Genomic DNA, 20,202 nt, shown 5'->3' on the forward strand with positions numbered 1-20,202 from the left:
ATACTGACTTGTTACCGAAATGGCCGAGCAGCTGTTACTTATCAGTCTGATGGGGAGAAGCAAACCAAGGGGCTGCTTTCCAAGGGCTTTTTTTTTTTTTAATTTAAAGAGGATGCGGCCAATCATGGCTTGTGATGTTAAGTTTTAATAAACCTTAATGATTTGCAGCAAAATCATACATTTGCTGTTTTCGGGGTTAGGAAGGCAGATTCCCCTCCTGCCTGCTGAGCCTGCAGCGCTGGAGATTTGGCGGGCGCTGCATCAGCTCCTGCTGCAGCACCGGGACTCCCTGTGCGCTGAGATCTCTCCCAAGGGACCACGGCCACAGGGTTGTGTGGTGGGGTGAACCAGCCAAGATGCTGTTGTAGGATCAGATCAAGAGGCTGGTGGAGAAGCAAGGAGGGGGGGCTGCCCCGTGCCATCACCGCTGACGGGTGTTGAGCACTCGCATGGACTTTCAGGCATGGTTGGAGTGGGGAGCTCAGAGGAGGGCAGAGGAAGGAAAAGGAATTTCTCCAGGTGACTACAGGGGCTTCTTGGGGCTGAGATACAAGGGAGCCGTAGGCACCACCTGGATGATGCTACTCATGGTTCCAGATCACCGAGAGCAACTCACCCACTCCAATGAACCCCTTGCTCAGCTGGTGGCAATGGGATTTGCTATCCTCCAGAGACAGGAGACAGCCCTTTTTTTCCCCTTGGGCAATGCTGGTGTGACCATCCTGGCCTCAGGACAGGGACATCTCAAGGTCTACCCAGCTGGAGCATCATGCAGTAAGGCAGGAGGAGCCATGTGGCAACAGGGCAGCACCCATCCATGCCTAAGGGCTGTGTGCGTCCAGGGGACGAACACCAGCTGTTGGAACAGTGAGGAACATCACTCGGGAGGATCCAACCCTGGTAGAGGGTCAAGCTTTCACTTGAAAAAGCAGACTTGAGTGGGAATGAGGTACCTGGCTTTCTAGCTCTGCTGCCTTCTTGGTGTGTCCCGCTCGTGCTTGCCCCACGGCTCCTCCACCCCGTGTGGGTCCGGCCGAGCCTCGTGAGCAGCTCCGTGCTGCGAGGCAAGGCTCTCTGAATGCAAATTTCATTTCTGAGCCACTGGCGCTGTTTCAAGAGCGGCAGCCTCCGAGCCCTTCTCGGTGTTACATATGTAACAGCCTCATTGAACTTGACATGTCAAATTCAGGCCATTTGTGCAAAATCTCCCTTTAATAATACCGTTTCATTTCGCTCAAATGAGACTTGAATGCATGTAAAATGGAAAAGGATATTTAAGCGCTAACATTAGGCAGATGTCTTGCCAGAGGCCGATTGAATATATGAGATTTTGAAGTGCTTAACACGTTTTCGGTGCTCCCTCTTAGAATATGTCACCTGGCTTTCTTTTTTTCTCCCCCTCGTTTCTTCCCCCCCCACCACCCCTCTTTAAGTGAAGGGTATAAATTGAAAGAAAACAAAACTACAAGCCTTGGTTTTATGGGTTTTAACTCTTGCCAGGCAGGACTGTTGGTATTCCTCCTCCAAAGAAGAAATTACCTTGTAGCTCACCTTTGCAGAGCACGGGCTCAGAGCAGCAGAGAGCGGGAGGCAGGCAAGCAGCAGTCCCACGATGCAGGGCAGAAGGGATGCTCTCCTTGCTCTGCATGTACAGCTCAGAGAGCAGAAGGTGCCCAGCTGAGCTGCTAAGTGCTACCAAGGTAAAAACGGGAAATAATAACAGTGACCCTTTGTGTACGCTGTTGCCCTGCGCCCCAGCCAGGCTGCAGAATACATGAATATGCCTGGTTTGTGTGCATGAAGCTGATCTGTGCACTAGATGCCAGCCTGCTATCCTCACTCGATTTATATTCACTTGTTTTACACCTCCTCCGTGCTAAAGGCTTGCAGTAAAGCACACTGAAATGTGAGACTCTCTCTGGAGCTGTCGGTGGCCCCAGCTCCAACCTTGGGCTGGTGCTCTGCCTGCAGATGCATTTCCCCAGCCCAGGGCCACATGGGGAGTGCAGGGGAGTTCGAGAGCAGCACCCATGGGTGTCCCTGTGTGCATACAGGTGCATTGCTGCACATGTCACTGCGGGTAAATACTGTGAGCAGAGGGGATGCTGGGCAGGGGGACCCTTAACCTTCATGGGACCCTTAAACCCTGCCCGCTGCTCCCTGGGCAGCCACTGCAGGGGACAGCCTCCTTATGGAGGGGAGGCTGGGTGAAAGGCAGGCTTGGGGCTCTGGTTTGAGTTTGGGGTGGGAGGGAAGATGAATTTGAGGACAAAAGAAAAATAGGAAGTAGGAGCTGTGGAGCCCCACCTCAGCTGATGCTCCACAGTGGGTCCATGGTTCTTTCTAGTGTTTGGTCAAGAGGTCTTTATTGGCTTTTACTGGTTAAAAAAACTTAGGAAGCCATATTACAAATATTACAGGTGCTGAGTCAAGCAATTTGAAGGTTGGAAATGTGCCTTTGGATGCAGGGGTCTTAGTAGCACGATCCTCTGTTCTTGAATATGCAGTGCTCTTTTTTTTAAAAAATATATTTGGCAAGGCATGTTTTTATTTCCCTCTGTGACGACTGGCAGATTCTTCCCTCCATTACCAGCAGCAAACCTATGCTTCTGAGCTGGGATTTTCCCTCCCCAGAAGGATCAGGTGTATCAGTATAGCTGGGGAGTGGTCCAGAGGGTGGGGCAGTGAGGTGGACTGTGCTGGCTCTGTTCCTGCTCTTGGAGCTGGAAGGACAGTGTGAGCTCAGAGAGGGCTACCTCAGCTCTTTCCCCTTAATTTAAAGGGTTTTCTAAGCTTAGCAGACATACCCAGCAGTATTCTCATGCCATACTGTAATATTATTTCTGCCTGTCTATGGCATCCCAGGGCTGGGCATGGTGGTGCCTCTGGGAATGGGTGTGCTTAGGTGGGGGAGTGAAGGATGATGCTGTTCTCACAGGGTCCCATGGCTGTGCAAACTCTCCCCTTATTCACTTTTCTTCCTTTTTTCCTCTGCAGTCGATAATTAATCTGAGCATATTTGTGTTTTAAAGCCCATGCCCACCTGTTGGCTGCTCGCAGCCTGGGCTAGCAGCTCTCATTGCTCCTTGACACTCTGCTGGGTGCATGGAGCCACATCTCTGCACATCCAGCATCTCAGGAGCTACTGATTTCCCCTAATGACCTTTCTGTGTGTCCAGGAATAATTTCTGATTCTCTGATTACAAAGCATTTCCCAGAACACAGAGGGCACCGGGGTCTGTCACCTTGGTGCAAATGGAAAGTGCTGTGGGCTGTTTTCTGGTGACCTCAAAGATGCTGTCACAAAAAACCAAATAGTGTCAGGCAAAGGAGGGCAGAGCAAGATGCAGTGGGAAGGCCTGTGACAAAGCAGGTGAAGTGCCCAGATGGGGGATTTAGCTTGACTCTTAGAGCCAGCTTTGATTCATGTCAGAGGAATAAAGAGCCAACCATGGGACTATGGTGCTCCAGCTCCTGCAGTAGTGTTCAGTGCACCTCTGCCCAGGCTTAAATCTTCCTTGAGCATCCCCTGAAGCTTCCTCCCCCTCATTTGCACATGTGCTCTTTTCCTCTCTCTGTTCTTAATCCTCCCTCTTTGGCAGCCAGGCTGGAAGCAGGAAGTCCTGCACAGTTCATCCTCACCCTGCTGTCAGGGCTTTCAGCTCCTACTTTCTTTATGTGGAGAGGCACAGCAGGGGCTCTTCTCAGGCAACTCTGGGCCCTCTGGGATAAGGAATAAGGAGGAAGCTGGCAATATAGCTAAAACATGAAGGCTGTGGGACCTCGAGGGATGGACTGGTCACTCCAGGCAGGGTGACTTTTCTTGAGAGATGTCTCCAGACCTCTCGAGATGCATCCTGGATGCATCCTTTCACAGGTTGCTTTCCCAGCGTTTCATGGTCCTTCTGACCTGTCTTTCCCATGGTCATTCTGATATGTTTTTCCCATCTAAACCCCCCAGAGTCTGCACTGGAGATTCCTGCTGATGGGCGAGTGGGGAAGCACATCATCCCTGCGGTCCCTGTGTGCACAAATGACAGGGGTTTCTGTGTGGCTCCTGGTCAGCATAAGGACCAAGAGCAAGTTATGACCTGGGGTTCACACCCCGGTCCTGCTCAGGGAACCTTGTGTTTAAATGCAGCTGCTCCTCTCACTGCTCCAGTGCTTCATTTCTGTGGGATCTGCCGAGGGCTGTGTTGTCCCAAAGGACCTTTGGAGGAAACCTTCCCGGGCCCAGCGTGGGCGGCTGCTCTGGGCAGGGCGAGTGGCCGTGCTGCCAGGCCTGGCAGGATAAATAGAGTGTGTAAAACGTGAATTAGCTCTGTTGTCATGTGTCACATCAGGGTCATGGCTCTTGCCGCAGGGCTCCTTGATTTATGCCTGGGGACTTCTACTTGACGGCCAGGTACTTCCCCAGGCTTCTTGTGCAGCAAAGACTGCAGGTCCCCCAGCCTCTGAATGAGAGATTAGAGATGTTTTTGAGTGAGAAGGGTTTTTTCCAACACTCTGTTGAAATTCCCTTCCTTGCATGCAATAGACACCAGCAAGTGCTCTAGACAGGGCAAGGAGCCCTGACCAACAAGTTGAGATTGCAACTGGGGAAAAGGAACTGCAACATCATGCTTCTCAACTTATCCCTGTCTTTTTTCTTCCTCCTTTCTCCCTCTTCTTTTTCTACCTTCTTCTTTTCCTTTCTTCCCTTTCTCCCTCTCTTCTTCCCCCTCTCTCCCTCTCTCCCCACACCCCCCCCCCGGTATCAAGGCGACATCTCCAAGCCAAGTACTTTTAATTTCGCCCGTGGCCCTTGCTGACACGGTGGATATGCACAGCAAGTTAAATTCCCGCCTGATCAATAAAGCAGAAGCAGTGTGTCCGACTGGTCGATATTTTTTTATCTGTCTTCAGCCCAGTCCTGCTGATGACAGCCCCCTGTGCTTCAGCAAAGGCACTCAAGGGCATCGGGCTTTGGCAACACAGCTCTTTTTTTTTTTTTTTTTTTAAATTAAAAAAATCCAGATGCCTACAAAAAAAAAAAAAGTTCATGGAGTTTGGCCTTTGCTTAATAACGTTTTATGATTTATCTTAATTTTTAAATGAAAAAAATTTGCGAATTAATTGATTTCTGGGACTTGCCAATTAACATTGTAATTGGGTGCATGATAAATTTCGAGGGAGCATCATTTTTCTCCCTCTCCCCCTTGTCACCGAGAAGGGGAATCGCGAGGGCAGCTGCTTCCTATCCATACACCCCCCGCTCTTTCCAGAGGTGCCGCTGCCCTCCTCCCCCCTTGCTACTGTCTCTTAAAGAAGGAACAAGAAAGCTAATAAAGTCATGTTATTAGAGTCTCGCCAGAGGTGACCCCTCAAGACATAAATCCAGGCCAGGGAGATGCTGGGGACAGGTACTATTAAGTGTCCGACTGTGCTTTGCAGGCAGGACTGGGTGCCTCTCCTGTGGCACCCTCTCCCTGGCTGTGGGGAAGGCAGCTGGCCCTCCTGGAGCTCCCAGGGGCTTTCCCAGAGGGCTCTGACACCCTCCAAGGTGTTCAACCAACCATTTCATTGCCTGTGATGTCTCCCCGCTGCTCATCCCGGGTGCGAGTCCTCCAGGCAATGCCCAGCTGCTCCAGGGAGAGACCCAACAACAGCAAAAACCACATCCCACAGCGCCTGCAGCATCCAGGGGTTGTCCTGCAGCCAATGTCCACCAGCAAAGCCAGGCTGCTGGGACAGGCCGGTGTTTGGGAGCTGCTCTGGGGGCACAGAAGGGGTTGTTCACATCCTGCTCTGCCCAGATCCCCTCAGGGAGCGAGCTCTGCCACCCCAGGCAGAGGTGTTCAGCGTGGAACTTGAGCTCTGGAATTGTGGGTGTCCAGATTCAGGCGTGGATGAATCTCCATGTGGGTGGTATCACCCAAAGCTTTCTCCAGCAGTATGACTCCTGTCACATTTAAATTAAACACCCTCTATCACTGGAGAAACCTGCCTGGAAGTGTCTGATACCCGAGCAGGGCCAGGAGCACCTGCCTGCACGAGACAGGTTCACATCCCTGTGGGGATTGTGGAGAGTGGGTGAGCTGACTGCTGCCAAAATGAGGAGTGAGGACAGAGTGTGGTGCCATGGCAGTGAGGACAAGACACATTTTGGGGACTGAGACAGTAGAAATACCAAATAAATTGAAAGCTGGTTGATGTCTTTAGTGACTCTCCACCCACTTCACATGCTGGTATGGATTATCTCACAGTCAGCTCGGGTTTCCTGTGCCCATGAGCTTGGATGGGGCTCCACTATGCCATCCTGCAGCCCCTGCTTCACCCCAGACTGTGCAGGTAGTGAAGGATGCCAATCCTGGTGGAGGATCCCAGGCTTCCCTGGCAGAGCCACAACACTTCCTACCAGTCAAAACACCAGAAAGACCAGGATCAGTCCAGCTCCAGGTCTGCCAGTGTCAATGGCAGGGAAACATGGGGGAATGGAGAGAAATTTATGGGGAGAGGAGTCTGTTTATTATCTAGCCAATGTGGTGCTGCTGATACCGTGGATTTATCTTCTTTCATCCCCTCTCTGATTTGTGTCCCTGCCCCTCAGTGTGGCAGATTAATCATGGACAGAAAAGGAAGAAAGACCCTCCAGCTTCCTCCCATGCACTCAGAGGGTGGCAATGACAGCAGCCTGGACCCTTCATCCGTGGCTTCTCCAGCAGAGACAGCACAAGCCAGGCAGCTGCCTGCCCTGCTTAGGAGATGCCCCATTCGTCTCCTGCCATGGCAGACCCCAGGGAAGACAGAGGTTGCTGTCCATAATCTGTGGGTGAGAAGCACTTCTCCTGGGTCAGAGTTTCCAAGGTAGCACAGCGTGTGAGGAAATGTGTGGATCATGTTTTCCCTCTCTCATGCAGGGCCCTAAAAGTGCTATGAACTCTCCTTGAACTGCCTTCAGACCTGTGGTACCCACAGCCCCATTCCCTGACTCCAGGGCAGGGGTTTGCAGTCTGGGCTTTGGGATTTTTGGAGGGCAAAGCTTTCCTCTGCTGCTGACTCTCAGGGCAGCAGGAGTCCTGGGAAGGGATGTGTGGAAACCCAAGGGTGAGAAATAAATCTCCGGTCAGTTATTTGCCCTGAAGCGATGCATGTCTTCTGCAGAGCCTCTTCTGAACTGCCACATGAGCTGGGAATAATTAAACAGTCATTATAGCCATGGCAGCAATGAGCCCCCCAGATCAATCTAATGCATGACCTTTCCCTCTGAATTTTCTTTTTATTTTTCTGGCCACCTCCTTTTCAAACAGTGGGAGAGAAATAAAACAACGCCCCCACCCCACTCTCCTGTTTGGCCTGGCACACATGGACCATCACATCCTCACCCAGAAACCTGTTTTACCCACTCTGAGCAGGGACATGGGGTACCAGAGGCTGATCAAGGAAAACCCAGCGGGGCAGAAAGAGTCAGGGATGCAAATAGGACAGAGCAAATAGAGGATTTCAGCGTGGTCAGGTCATGCCACAGTGGTTTATGATTCTGCTGCATTTCTCCTTCACCTTCATGTTTTGGGGGGAAGTGGGTGACTGCCTTGTGGGGTCAGATTTGTCACAACTGACCATTTTGGACACCGAGGTCTCACAAATACTAACTGGGGAAGCATTTGAGAAGCATGTCTGGCACTGTAGGTGCAGAGTGTTTCTAGTCCTGACTGCAGCCTCTCTGGTAATTTTTTACCATCACTTCACCCCTTTCCCCAGGTGATGCTGGAGGAGCCACAGCAGGTTCAAAATCCAGTTTCCCAAGCACAGATCTCACCTTGCCATTCTGGGGGCTGTCACCTGCAGCTTTAAAAAAAAAAAAAAAAAAAAAAATCAAACTCCTATTTCCTTATTTAGGTTTCAGAAGACACTTCCTCTTATTTAAATTGGTGTTCACAAAAATCCAATTCCCTCTCTACGTAACAGCTGCTTTCCTACAGCTGGCCTTGCCATCCACACAGCTATGCTGGAGGCTTGCTCTGCTGCCAGGGCTCCCATCCCCAGGCTGCATGTTCAACCCACGAGTCCTGCAGCTAAAAATAAATAGTTTCCACTGTTTTTTTATTTTTTAAAATTTTTTTTAAAGAAATACATCTATTGGCTGCAACCTGTAGAAATCTTTTGGTTTTGCAGGATCTCTTGCTGAGAGTAAATGCTCCTCTTAAAGGTGATGGGCCCTAATATAGAGGAGTGATGGGTCCCCAGCGAGCACCCTGGGGCACGTGGGGACCTGGCTGTGCTGCCCCTGTTAATGGGTGATGCAGCTGCAGCACTGGCTAGAGCCCTCTGGCAGCCTTGTATCACTTGGAAATGCAAAGTCTTCAGGAGAGAGAGAAGGAGGTTGCTGGGTCTTCCCAGGGCATTTCTTACTCTTCTTTGGTACTTTGGGGGGGTTGCCTAAAAGGGAAAGAAGTTGTTTGGCTGTAATGAACTAGATAAACAATTCCCCAAATAGATTAAAACTAACTGTAACTTAGAAAAGCGGGTAGTAATTATATTTTATTAGCTAGCAAAACACCATTTTTTTATTTCATAAGATAATTCTGTGTAAATCACCTTAATTAGAAGTGTCAGACGAGCCCGTGAATATCGTACTTAGTAACTAATTTCCTATGTACAGGTTATAATTTAAAACACATGGATCACTCGCCGAGTGGAAATATGCTAGCCATGAAATAATGTGAGGAGTGTTGGGGTTATTACTATGTAAATGTGTAATCATTTCAGACCACTGCAGCCTGGCTGGGTGATTAAAGAGAATCCCAAGGTCTCCAAAGATTGCGCTGTCTGCAAGGGCCTAGAGCGAAAAAACTTTAAAAGGCACCGAAAAGTGTTTGAACTTTAAAGGTCTTGATTTCCCTTTTACCATTTTTAATTTGTCTGCGGTGTTTATGGAGGGGAAGGTTTCTCTTTGCTGACGGCCTTTCGATCCTCAGCCTGCTGCCAGCATCCTTAAGAGGCGTGGGGGGCTGCAGCCCTCGTCATTCGGGGGCTGTTTGACAGGATGGAGACAAGCACCATTAAATTGCAGGATCTGGGTGCTTGGATGACCAGGGCTTGTACCCATTCCTCACCCATCTCTGGAAATAAATAATAACAAGTTGCAGACTCTAGCAATAGAGTAGGGCTACACTGCAAGAGGGAGGTCGGATATTAATAATCCTCCAGATGAAGAATAAAATAAAGTCTGCCAAGTTATCTAAACCGGTCCCCTTCCTTATCGGTCCCATGCAGAGGCTTGGTCTTTTGGCTGACCAGAGAGACTCTCACTGTGAAAACTGCAGTTTCCTGGCGGTAATGCCATTTTTAGGAGGACTTAATCATATTCTTCCCCTTCCCCTTGAAAAGAAATAATTTTAAACACCTTTAACAGGAAAAGGGAGGAAATGAGTTTGGTTTTTTAACATGGCATTTGGATTATAAAAGTTGTTTCACACTTTGTGCGATGGAGAAGTTCAAGGTAGTGATGGAGATGTAGAGGGGAAGGAAACCTTTCCCATCGTGCTTGTTCTTGCACGGGCTGGAGGCGGTGCAAAGTCTGCATCTCAGTGGGCAGCAGAGACTTAATCCTGCTCTGAGAGCAGGGGGCAGAGTTGGGGGACAGGCCACAGAGGGCATCCTGTACCCCTCAGTGAGCATCCAGCAGCACATCCCCTCAGGGAAGTGGGGCTGTGTGGGAGGGAGATGGTGCCCCAGCCCATCCATTGGTGGTCTCCAGGAACTGGAGCTGGGAGTGGAGCTGTGGCATTTGGGGTGACCTGATGGCAATGGATAACTCTGTATTTCCACCGTTTCAGGGCTGGGGGCGAAAAGCAGTGGCAATGGGAGAGGAGGGGGGCCATAGCCCCAGGAGAAAACACCTTCCTCCATCCCTGCTCATTTCATAACACCCAGCCATCTGCCAAATCAAGGCAGATTAAAGCCAGCCAAATTCAATTTCTCCCTGCTGGCACTGCAGCTCGGCATCTGGGGCTAAAGTGTCCCCGACAAAGCGAACATGACAGGCACATTGCTTTTTTGTCACATCTAGTACCGTGTTGATCTTCTAAAAGTCTCATAAAAATTTATTGATGCCTCCCATATTGCTGTGATTGAGAAGAAAGGAGCGCGGGTGTGCGGAGCCGGGTGCGCGCGCGCGGGCGAGCGCGTGTGTGCGTGTGTATATTAATGCTTCTGAAGTAGATCTGATTTGATATGTCTTGTTCTATTGTCAGCATCTGTTTAGCGAGGCTTTTTAATACTTTCTGGCTGCCGATCACTCATCCTTAGCCTGGGATGCAGGCTTGCATACAAATTTTGTTATTAAACACAATTCCATCCCCCCCTCCCTTTCCCAACCTCCGCCTCCCCCTGCTAACCTCCCCCTCCACCCACCCACCCATCCATCATCTCCCTGGGGCTATGGGGAGCTGGGAGCCAGCCACCCCACCGGCGTGTGCTTACAAGCACAGGCACTGGGCTTGGCAACATATTTCAAGAGCCTTTTGCCTGCTGCAGGTGCTTTGCATTGACAAATCGAATCATGGGGAAATAATTTATTTCCTAATGCTGTTTGCAGCATGTTAGCAGGAGAATTTACATGAGAGAGATTACTTTAATAACCAAAAAATTACAGTGCAGGCCTCCCCGCCATGTCGGCTTTGATATGTAATTGTTTCAAGTTTAACCTGTCTGGAGGGGGGAAGGTGTTATTAAATCTATAGCATCTCCCGCTGGCGAGGGCAGGCGAGGAGGAGCACTGTGGCGGGGACCTCCTTCCCTGCTAAATGGGGAACAAGCTGAATTAACAAATCACTCCAGCCTCCAGCAGAGCTACTGCTTCCCCAGTGCAGCTGAAGCTGAGGGGATCTTCTTTCCCTTGCTCTTGTGCTGATTTAATTCTCTTCTCTTTCCTTCCCTCCTTTTTTCCATTGTTCCTGACCCTACACAGGGCTCGCCACCTCCACTCCCCACTCCCTGGCTTTCTTCCCTATGTCCCTGCAGACTTGCTCCCCACTTTTCCCCAGGGCTGAGAGAGGAGCTGTGCAAGCCCCAAGGAGGGGAAGAGTCAGTATTTGACTCATGTGGCTGGATTTGGGGAGTTCCACTCATAAGGCCATTTAATTCCAGCTGGAGAAATAGTTGGCACTGCCCACCTTCCCATGCCCCTCCAGTCAGGGTGAGGAGGCTCTCATTGGTCCAGTGAAGAGGAACCATGTGCTTTACTATTTGACCTTGTGAGATCCCTCAAGGCACTCCCCTCCTTACCCACCAGTTTTGTGATTCTGACCCCGTTCTCTTCTCTCTTGGCAGCAAGAGCTCCATCCTGAAGGATGCCATGGCAGCGGGCACCCCCAAGGTAAGTGAGCACAACTCAGCATTCTTCACCCCAGGGAATGCTCTCTACACCCCCTCACCTTCCCAGCCTGCTTTGTGTCCTGCTACTCAGTGTCTCCCAGGAAGGTGGCCACGCTTTGGGGCTGGCCAGCACTGGGGAAAGCTGCTGTCCCCATTCAGCCACTGGGCTGCAGCAGCCAAGTCCCTGCACAGGGCTCTGCGATCCTCCTCCCCTGCAGCCAAGGGATGGTGGAGCTGAAGGACCCGGTGGGCTCTGGCACTCCAGATTGTGTCTAATGACAGCTAATGAAAGCTGATCACACACAGGCTGAGCTCAGCCTGGGAAATCACGTATGGGAGTTCTGGGAGCCAGAGCCATATGCCAGCTCTGGAAGAGGGGACTGGGCCTGCCTCAGAGGAGAGGAGCACACCCGAGGAGGAGCCCAAATCACTAAAAGACCCCATCTCAGCCACATCCCCCTCCCCAGGACCCACCTCCCATCCCCTTGGCTCAGAATGCAGAAATATGAGGTGCACAGAGCACTTTTTACTGGTTGGTATTGCTATTAGTAGGACTTCGTGTGACACAGCAGTGGGAAGGGCTGGAGCTTAGGCAGGCAAGTGGGCAGCAGGGAAGCACTGCAGGGGCAGCTGGGCATTGCACAGCCTCTGAAAACTGTGCTGTGCTCCCCAAGGTGGGCAAAGGCAAGTGGTTCAGGTTCTCCTATGCTTCTGGTGGCACAGTCCAAGTGAGGGAGAATCCTGGCTTCCAGACAAGTGCAGGGCATCTCTCGTGGGAGGTGTCTTCATGCTTGTTTTACTAGAATCAACTTCAGGTCTCATTCTCCCTTGTTTTTTCTGGAATCTTATGGTCATATTTTGGCATGTGATGTCAGAAACAAAGACTGACATTTCAGCTCTAGGTTTTCCCCTTGGGGCTGGGTGTGTTGCCAAGCACATCAACACCTTGTCTGCCCCACCCCGGGGGGGAGCCACTGTGCTGACCTGCATTCCTGGAAGGTAGGGATGGATCCCAAAACACCCCAACAGTTTCCCAAAGCATCCAAGGGAAAACAGAAATCACAGTGATACTCCATAGTGCTCCACACCTTTACCTACTGCGTGACTGTACGTGTCTCCCATGCCCCATCACAGGTAGACTAGTAGGAGAGTGGAGACCTGACTGTTTCTCCCATGAAGAACAAGCAGAGCAGAAAGCAATCCCCAAACCCACCCACTGCTGATAATCCACGGAGTGTGAGGCTGCCTTGGCATGTCTTGAAGGAGCTGGAAAGGGCACCAGCAAAATGAAAGCAGTTGGGCTCTGTGATCTTCCCTTTCCCTCCTCGTCAGGTCTCAGTGTAGATAACTCAACAGTCCCAAACACATCGCCTGTGAGGGAGAAGGACAGCTAGGAAGACAGATTAGCTGTTTGGAGGCAAACACAGTGAGTGACTGACAGAGACCAGATAAAGAAGAAGGTCCATCTCGCGGCAGGGCCGGGCTTTTGAAGTTTCCATTGACAAAGAATCCCATTTGCCTTGAGCGGGGGGATTAAACTGGGACTGGAGTGTCGTTCTATGTAAAAGAGATCAATCGTCCCCTGTCACCACATGGATCTTTTCCCTTTGCCCATCACGTCTGGGGCTAAGAACGTTAACTTCAAGAAGCCAGGAGAGCAGGGAGGGAGAGAGTGAAATCAGGAAATCTTTCATTCCCTTCTCAGAGAGCTTGAAAGCCTCTCGGCCCAGGAGGATTCATTATTTCTAGGTGGCTTTTGCTGGGAGACAAGTCCTGTGTGGCATGGGAAGGCACAGTGCTGTCACCTTCACCTGAGTTTGGTATTAAAAACTCCTTTGTACCCAGGTGGGATTGAGGAGGAGGGTGGTGGGAGATGAAGCCTGCTCTTTCCCTTTGTGCCCGCTTTATGTTTACAACGTGGGATGCAAGTAGCCCATCAAGATGTGAAGTCCTTCTGAGAAAGTCCTGCTAGGGGACAAAGCTGGGCCTCTGGGCCACCCTTAGTAGGGGTCCCAGGCAGTGGGAGGGGGGATAGACTCCCAGGGTGGGCTTGCAGACCATGTCCAGGCACCCAGGCATCATTGGAGGTCTGGCAGGCACCACCTGGGAAGAGCTGGGACCTGCACCATGTCCCACTTCCCACCCTGGGCACTGGTAGAAGGGGTTGAGAGGACCGTGGGAACTGCTGCAATGCTTCCTGGCCATTCCTTCTCCTGGATGCCAACAAAAGGGGCAGCAGCTCCAGCAGCTCAGCAATGGGAGAAGGGGCTGCACCTTCTTCCTATCCCTCAGGAGCATCCCCTGGCAAAACAAACAGAGGCAGGCTGGTTTCACTCAGAGACATGGGAACTGGGATAGGGTGCAGGCTGGCAACTTTTGTGGTCACCGGTGGCTTTGAGTCCACTTTAGGGCTCATGTAGGACCTTTGCTTATAGCACCACTACCATCACTAGTTCTATGCTGGCCCAAGAATCTTCCTGGGCTGCAGCTGGGGCAGGGGATTTAACCTCCCCATGCTCTGTCTCCTGGCTTGGCTCCCACCCCTTCCCCTCAGTTGCCCCAGCCAACGCCTCTCCTGGCAGTAAAAGCCCAGATGTAAATGCACGTTCCTCGCTCACTGCTCCCCTGCCCCTGAAGAGCTGTCACTCACTGCACCGGGTCAATTTTCATGGCAATATGTCAAAGAAAATCCAATCACTCAGCATGGGATGTGATGAATGCAGGATTATTGTATCAGATTCTTCTATTATCGGAGCCGACTGAGGCGGTGACGGTCAAGCGAGGGCTGTGAGCTGGGGGGCTCCAGCCAGCACATCTGCTTGGTGCCCGGGCTCCCTCTCTGCAGAGGCAGCTCTGGGGGCAGTGCTGAGCACCACAGTCCTGCAGCGCTCAGGATCCTCGTTTGCTATTAGAGACCAAGCCCAATCCATGGCGATATGCCAGTGTGGACAAGACACTTGGACGAGCAGACTGTCACTCAGGAGGACACTTCCTCAAGGTTTGTCCAAGCAAGTTATGCCCCAGACCTCTGTGAGCCCAGAGCTTTCCTGCACCACTCCTCAGCATGGCCAGAGGCTGGGTCTCAGGCAAAGCAGGCGACAGGGATGTGTTCCAGAGGCATATGGACAACACCACAGGCTCTGTTCAGACCGGTTGCCCAGGGGTGTGTCTGTAGCTGTCAGCAGTGTGAAGTTCCCCTGGGCATCATTCCTGGAATTCACACTCTCCCCTTGCCTTTCCCCTCTTGCCTTGGCTGCCTCTTGCAAGGTGTTGTGCAGGAGAGGAGCACACATTGTGTTGCACCCATTCTGGTGAGGTGTTAGTCCAGCTGGTGGTAGTTCTGAGAGACAGCATCCCCAGGTCCTCCTGGCTACCTAGGAGCACTTCCTTCCCACTGCCTGTGTGGCCTGTGGCTCTGCCTCCATGGGCTGTTGTCTAGGTGGGGTATCATCACTGCCCAGAAAGATCTCGGTCCCTAAATTTCAGGGTATTAACTGCAGACTGTTACCTGTCACCTAACAGGTAAACTTACATCCCCTGTGGCAGTGCTGGTACTGACCACTGAAAGGGAAGAGACTGGGCTCCACGGAGCATCCCAACTCCTGTGGCGGGTTTAACACTCATTTCCTGCTGATGCTTTCCCAATACGTGGCTGCGAATTGCCTTTCCCACTAACACTCCAGCCCGTGCTCTGGATCCTGCTGAAAACAAACAGTGATGTGAGTGGCCACAAGCGAAATCCATCTCGTGCACCCAGCAGACACTTGTGGCTGGTTTGTTTAGGTGTGCACCCAGCTCCACGGAGGGTGCCCGCAGGCAGGTGGCCAGCACACCGCTCCCAGACCTCCGGCAGAGCTGGGAAGCAAGCCACAGTGCCAGAGTGCTTTGATTCCCCCACCCACCCCCGTGATTTTACGGCTTCACCGAGCAGTTTGAGAGAGAATTACAGCATCTAGTGGGAAATTTGACCACTAAAGCCCTCCAAGGAGAAAGTGCTTCGAAGCAAGCAAGATTTGGAGCCTTAAACCTTGACAGAATGTCTGTATTAAGCCCTTCCCAGCTGCCTCACTCGAGATGAAATTTCTAGCACAATCATTTAACTTCTCCGTATCACATCTGGTGGTAGGAACTGAAAATGGGTGTCAGGGCCCCAGGGTTTTAACTCCTTCTCTTGTGTCACTGACACACTGGAGAGGTTGGAAAAGCCATTCACCGTATCTGTGTCCCCTCCCTCTGTAACTGTGATTTACAAGGAAAGATTAAATCACTAAATCTGGGTACTGTGGCAAAGCTGTGGCCAAGCCAGGGACAGGAGAACAGCCCACAGATACACTGAGGAGAGGAAATTACGTGGGATGGGTGTTGGCTGGCCAAGCTCCCTGCCGTTTTGGGGTGACGAATACCAGAGTCGCTCCAAAAACAAATATCTGCCAGGTTTTATTCTATAAAACAAATTACCCCATGAACAAACAAAGCCCCTCACTCCCCTTGGGCCAAACAGCTGTACCCTTACGTTAGACTGGGGGAAACCACTGCATTTGGCAGAAGAAGCAGAGAGGGATGTGGTTGTAGAGGGGAGCAGAACAGGCTGGCAGACCCTAAGAGACTTTGGCCAGACCCCTTTCCCCCTCCATCTCCAGAGTGCTGATGGGCAGTTCTGCTGGAACCGTGTGGCTGGTGTCTCATCCAGGAGGACCCAGAGTTCCATTACAATCCCAGGTGTCACTGTAACATGCACAGAAATAAATTAGTAGCTCACATTTCTAAAAGCTTGTTCTGCTTGCAAACCACTGGAATCTTTCAGCGAAGGCCAAAAGCTCCTGATACTATTATTTCTGTTCCCTTTTCACACCCTTCTCACATTTAAGCCTTTCATCCCTAGCTCCATCCCACCTTTATCTCTGCCAGCTAAAAGCCACTAGATAATTTTACCTCTAACTTTCCCAGTAGCAAGTGTGGACCCTCCAAAAGCTTCTAGGAAACTCAGCTCTAATAGCAGCATCTTTGTGTCGGGGATCCTCCAGCAATAACATAAAAAACGGCTTCCAGAGTTAAGGGAGAAAATCGCAGCAAGGCCTGGTATCACTCATTGCTTTCGGGTTACAGTTCCCAAGTGATAACAGCTATTAGCAACACTTTGACGGCTTCCCTACGGTGGAGGGGAGGGCAGGAGACAGAAAACATGTCAAGCCATCACCTCCATGTTAAGTGATAAGTACCTATTTAGATGGCAGAGTTAAAGCTGAATGCATCAAGCAGGGAACACTTTGTGCCAAAAAAAAAAAAAAAAAAAGGAAGAAAAAAAATTTAAAAAGGCCATATAGATACATAAAAAGCAGGGTTAGGGTATTTGTTCTGCTGACAGCAGACGTGATGGATTGTTTAAGAAAAATAGACTCCTTGTGTTTTTCCAGGGCTATCAGAAAGCAGGAGTCCGGCGCTTTAATACTCTCAAATGACTGGCCTTGAGAGGCAGCAGAATGTCAGAGCCACGGGCTGGGCTCTCCCAGCGCTAACACCTGCCCCGGCCACCCGCCAGAGCCAGCGCTTAGGGCTGGGGGCGGCGTGTGCCGGCAATTTCCATCCATTTCCTCGTGCTGGCGGCTGCACCCTGACACCCGTCCCCTCCCCTCGTGCTGCCCCCCGGCCCACGCCTGGAGCGCCCGTGTGTCAGGAGCCGGGGGCATGTGGGCACGTTGTGTGTCCTCGCTGACATTGCCTCGGAGCTGCCCACGGCTCCTCCACCCCAGCAGGGAGGAGCGGGCCTGGGGGTCGGCGGCCTGGGGATCGCAGCAGCCGGCACACCGGTTGGGCCATGCGCGTTCGGCTCACACCAAACCTGCCCCTGTCGTTATTTATGTACATAAAGCTGAGCGTTGTCCCTCATGGTGGTGAGCTGCCAAAACACTCGGGGATGCTGCATCCCATCGCCACAGTCCACGGAGTGCGTCGGGAGCGGCCAGGGTGTGTGAGCCTCGCCGGGTGAGCAAGGCTTATGTGGACACAAGCAGGGAAAGCCACCCACCCAGAGGTATCTGTTGCTCCGTGGCACAGCACAGCTCTGCTCCGAGGGGTGGGAAGGAATCACTGAGCACGGCCATGGCTGCCCAGCGTGGCAGGAGGGGCAGGGGGAAGGAGAGAGTACAGGGCTTGGACAAGATTGATGGCCTCGTTGCCATTAAGAAAAAAATTAGCCGGTGGCGGCTATCATATTAAAGGGTGAAGAAGCCGTGAATTATTTTCTTAAAGATCTTATCACTTACAATGATAATTTTACCTTCCAAAAGGCCACTTTTAATGAGGCAAGCCAGGCAAAAAGTCATGATTTAATGCCAGATTTTTTTTTCCAAACACATTTTACTGCTTTTTTGTCCATGTTTAAAAAGCGCCGGTGACCTTTTTTTATTTAGCTTGCCCCAGGTGTAATGCTCAGGCTGATCCTCTCAGGGTTTATAACCTCCACAGAGAGTGCCTCTACCCAATGGAGAGATGATTTAAAGAGGAGGGAGAAATATGAGGCTGCACTGCCGCTCGCATGAGGCCCTTGCTCTGCCTTTGATGGTGGGAGCTGTGGTTTGACAGTGGAGGGGACACCAGGCTGAGAGGAGGGTGCTCTCACCCCATTATCCTCACTCAGGCACACTGCAAAGGGGAGCAGGGATGTACTGGCAGTCAGGATGGCTGGTGGCCTTTCCCCAAGGGAAAAGGAACATCTCACCATCAAGTCTTGTTCCTACCCTTAAGAAGCGGCTGGTTCCCAAGTGAGGAGCTGTGCACAGAGCACCCAGTGCCATGTTTTTGGGGTGGGATGCCAGAATTTGGGTCTGCCCTGCAGCATGGGCATGCCTGAGGGCTGGGAGAGCACATGTAAAGCTACGTTTTTCCTCCACAGTCATCTTCACAGAACCTGGTTGAGAGAGGAATGTGAATTGCTGCCTTTTCCCTGCTTGCCTGAGTCTGGGTGGGAATGAGCAGAATGAGTGAAGGGGACAGCAAATCCTTAGATTGGCATGCTGTGGACAGGCATCCTCACCGCTTAGCCACTGGAAAACAGCCTCAACATGACAATTTGGGGTAAAAGAGGCCAAAATTGGGATGGCAGAGAGGCTGGCCTAATGCGAGATTGAAAGTCACTCTGATGGCGAGTGCCTTTTCTAATTCCTTAGCCTCTGAGCCTGCATCCCTGCCTGCCCCCATGGCTGCCTGAGAGGCAAAGTGTGGCACAGCTCACAGAAATGAGAAAAACAAATGAAGTCAAGTTTCCTAAGAGTGAAGGGGAAGTGTGACTTGGCATCTCTAACGCTGTGTTTAACATGCCGGCGAGGTATTTAGAATTGAAGTGCTTGCACACAATTTAAAAATAGACAGTTTATTAATCTAAACTGCAAGTGTATGTAGAAGAGGCCTTGAGATTGACATCTTTGGGATTAGTTTAGCCCTGCGTTTTTCCAGAGGTCATTGCCATGGTGCTCAGGAGGTTTGTGGAATAAATGGGGCCGGCATTCTTCCCGGGACCACACGCTAAAAACTAATACATAACGTTTAATTTACTGTCTCCATAGCTAGCCCAACCATTTTTCACATAATAATATTGAATTAGAGCTACCAGAAGCTGAGGGGGGAGCTGGAGGCGGGGAGGGTTTGTCTGTCTGTCGTGGAGGAATGGGGAGATGGGTATTTTTTCCCCTTCTCCAGAATACATTGGGAGACAAAACAGATTTAACCCTCCAAGCTCCAGGGTGCTTGGTTTATTAGAGGAAGGGAAGGGCATTAACATTGCTGCAGTCAGGGCTGTTGTTCTGAGTCACAGCTGAAGGTGTTGAGCCCCATCCCTCCATTTGATAGGACATCTGTAATGCTGCTTCTTCAAAAATGGTCCTCGTTCTCCATTTAGAAAATAAAGAAACTGCACAACAGCAGGAGCTTGGGGTCTGCACTCTGCAGAAATTCTACAGTGGGCTTCTCCAGAAATAAGTGAGCTGTTCACCAAAATCCATCAGCAGTTGTGTTCAGCCAACACATGAAGCCAGAGGGCCCCCCAGCCCTGCAGGCTCCCACTGGCCCTCCCAGTGTCTGGCATCCCTGGGCTGAGCTGAGGAGTGAGGCAGCTCCACGATGTGGTCAGCACAGCCCTCAGTTGGCAGAAGGGATTGTTCCTGAGGAGATAACAAAGCACCCCTGTGACCCCTTTCAGGACATCACACCTCTCCACAGCTGGTAGATCTGTGCTTTGTGGCAGAGATCTGCGGTGCACACCAGGACATGACCCTTGCCCTCATGGCTCTTGCAGGGCTGACAGCTCATACCCATGGGGTTGAACCCCAGCATCCCAAATCCCCCTCCTCCACCCCCATCCCAAGCCTGCCTTCCCTCCATGTCCATGCCAACTGCACTGCTGTGCTTTTCTCACCGGAGAGCTGTCCAAGCCTGGGGGATTGCATCCTGCTGACTGAACCAATTTGTATGCTGAGTCATTTTTCCACTTGCTCATATCTTTCCAAAAAATGCACATTTTTTCACGTTTCATTTCAGCCCAGAGGCAAATGTTTCTGGAATACTTCCCTTTCTCCAAGGTATTATGCTTTTTAATAATGTTGTCACCACACTTGACCTGTCCAATTCAGATGATATCTACACTTCCCTTCACAAACACACACATCTCCGAGCAGTCATTTATTGTCAAATCTTGCCAGCTGATTCTCAGAAACAAACATCTGGAGAGCTGCATTTCCAGTGTACATTTTTTCACAATGTATTGGGCTATATTTAGCCTGCTTTAGCTAATTTATAATTTAAATTAGAATTTTAAATTGCATTTTTCCCTCAAACTGTTCTAATAATAAA

The 20,202-nt window shown here is 51.0% G+C and overlaps 1 protein-coding gene across 4 annotated transcripts in view; it reads left to right on the top strand.

Annotated features, from left to right (window-relative positions):
- RNF220 (ring finger protein 220) overlaps window positions 1–20,202 on the top strand; it is a 214,952-nt gene that overhangs the window by 134,779 nt on the left and 59,971 nt on the right. For all 4 annotated transcript variants that reach the window (XM_050306885.1, XM_050306888.1, XM_050306886.1 and 1 more), the window contains exon 4: window positions 11,314–11,359. In XM_050306885.1, the coding sequence (XP_050162842.1) occupies window positions 11,314–11,359 (46 nt within the window). The remainder of the gene's footprint in view (window positions 1–11,313; window positions 11,360–20,202) is intronic.

Source organism: Myiozetetes cayanensis, unplaced genomic scaffold (assembly GCF_022539395.1).
Source record: "Myiozetetes cayanensis isolate MyiCay16 unplaced genomic scaffold, myiCay2020 scf12, whole genome shotgun sequence".
NCBI classification, from domain to species: domain Eukaryota; kingdom Metazoa; phylum Chordata; class Aves; order Passeriformes; family Tyrannidae; genus Myiozetetes; species Myiozetetes cayanensis.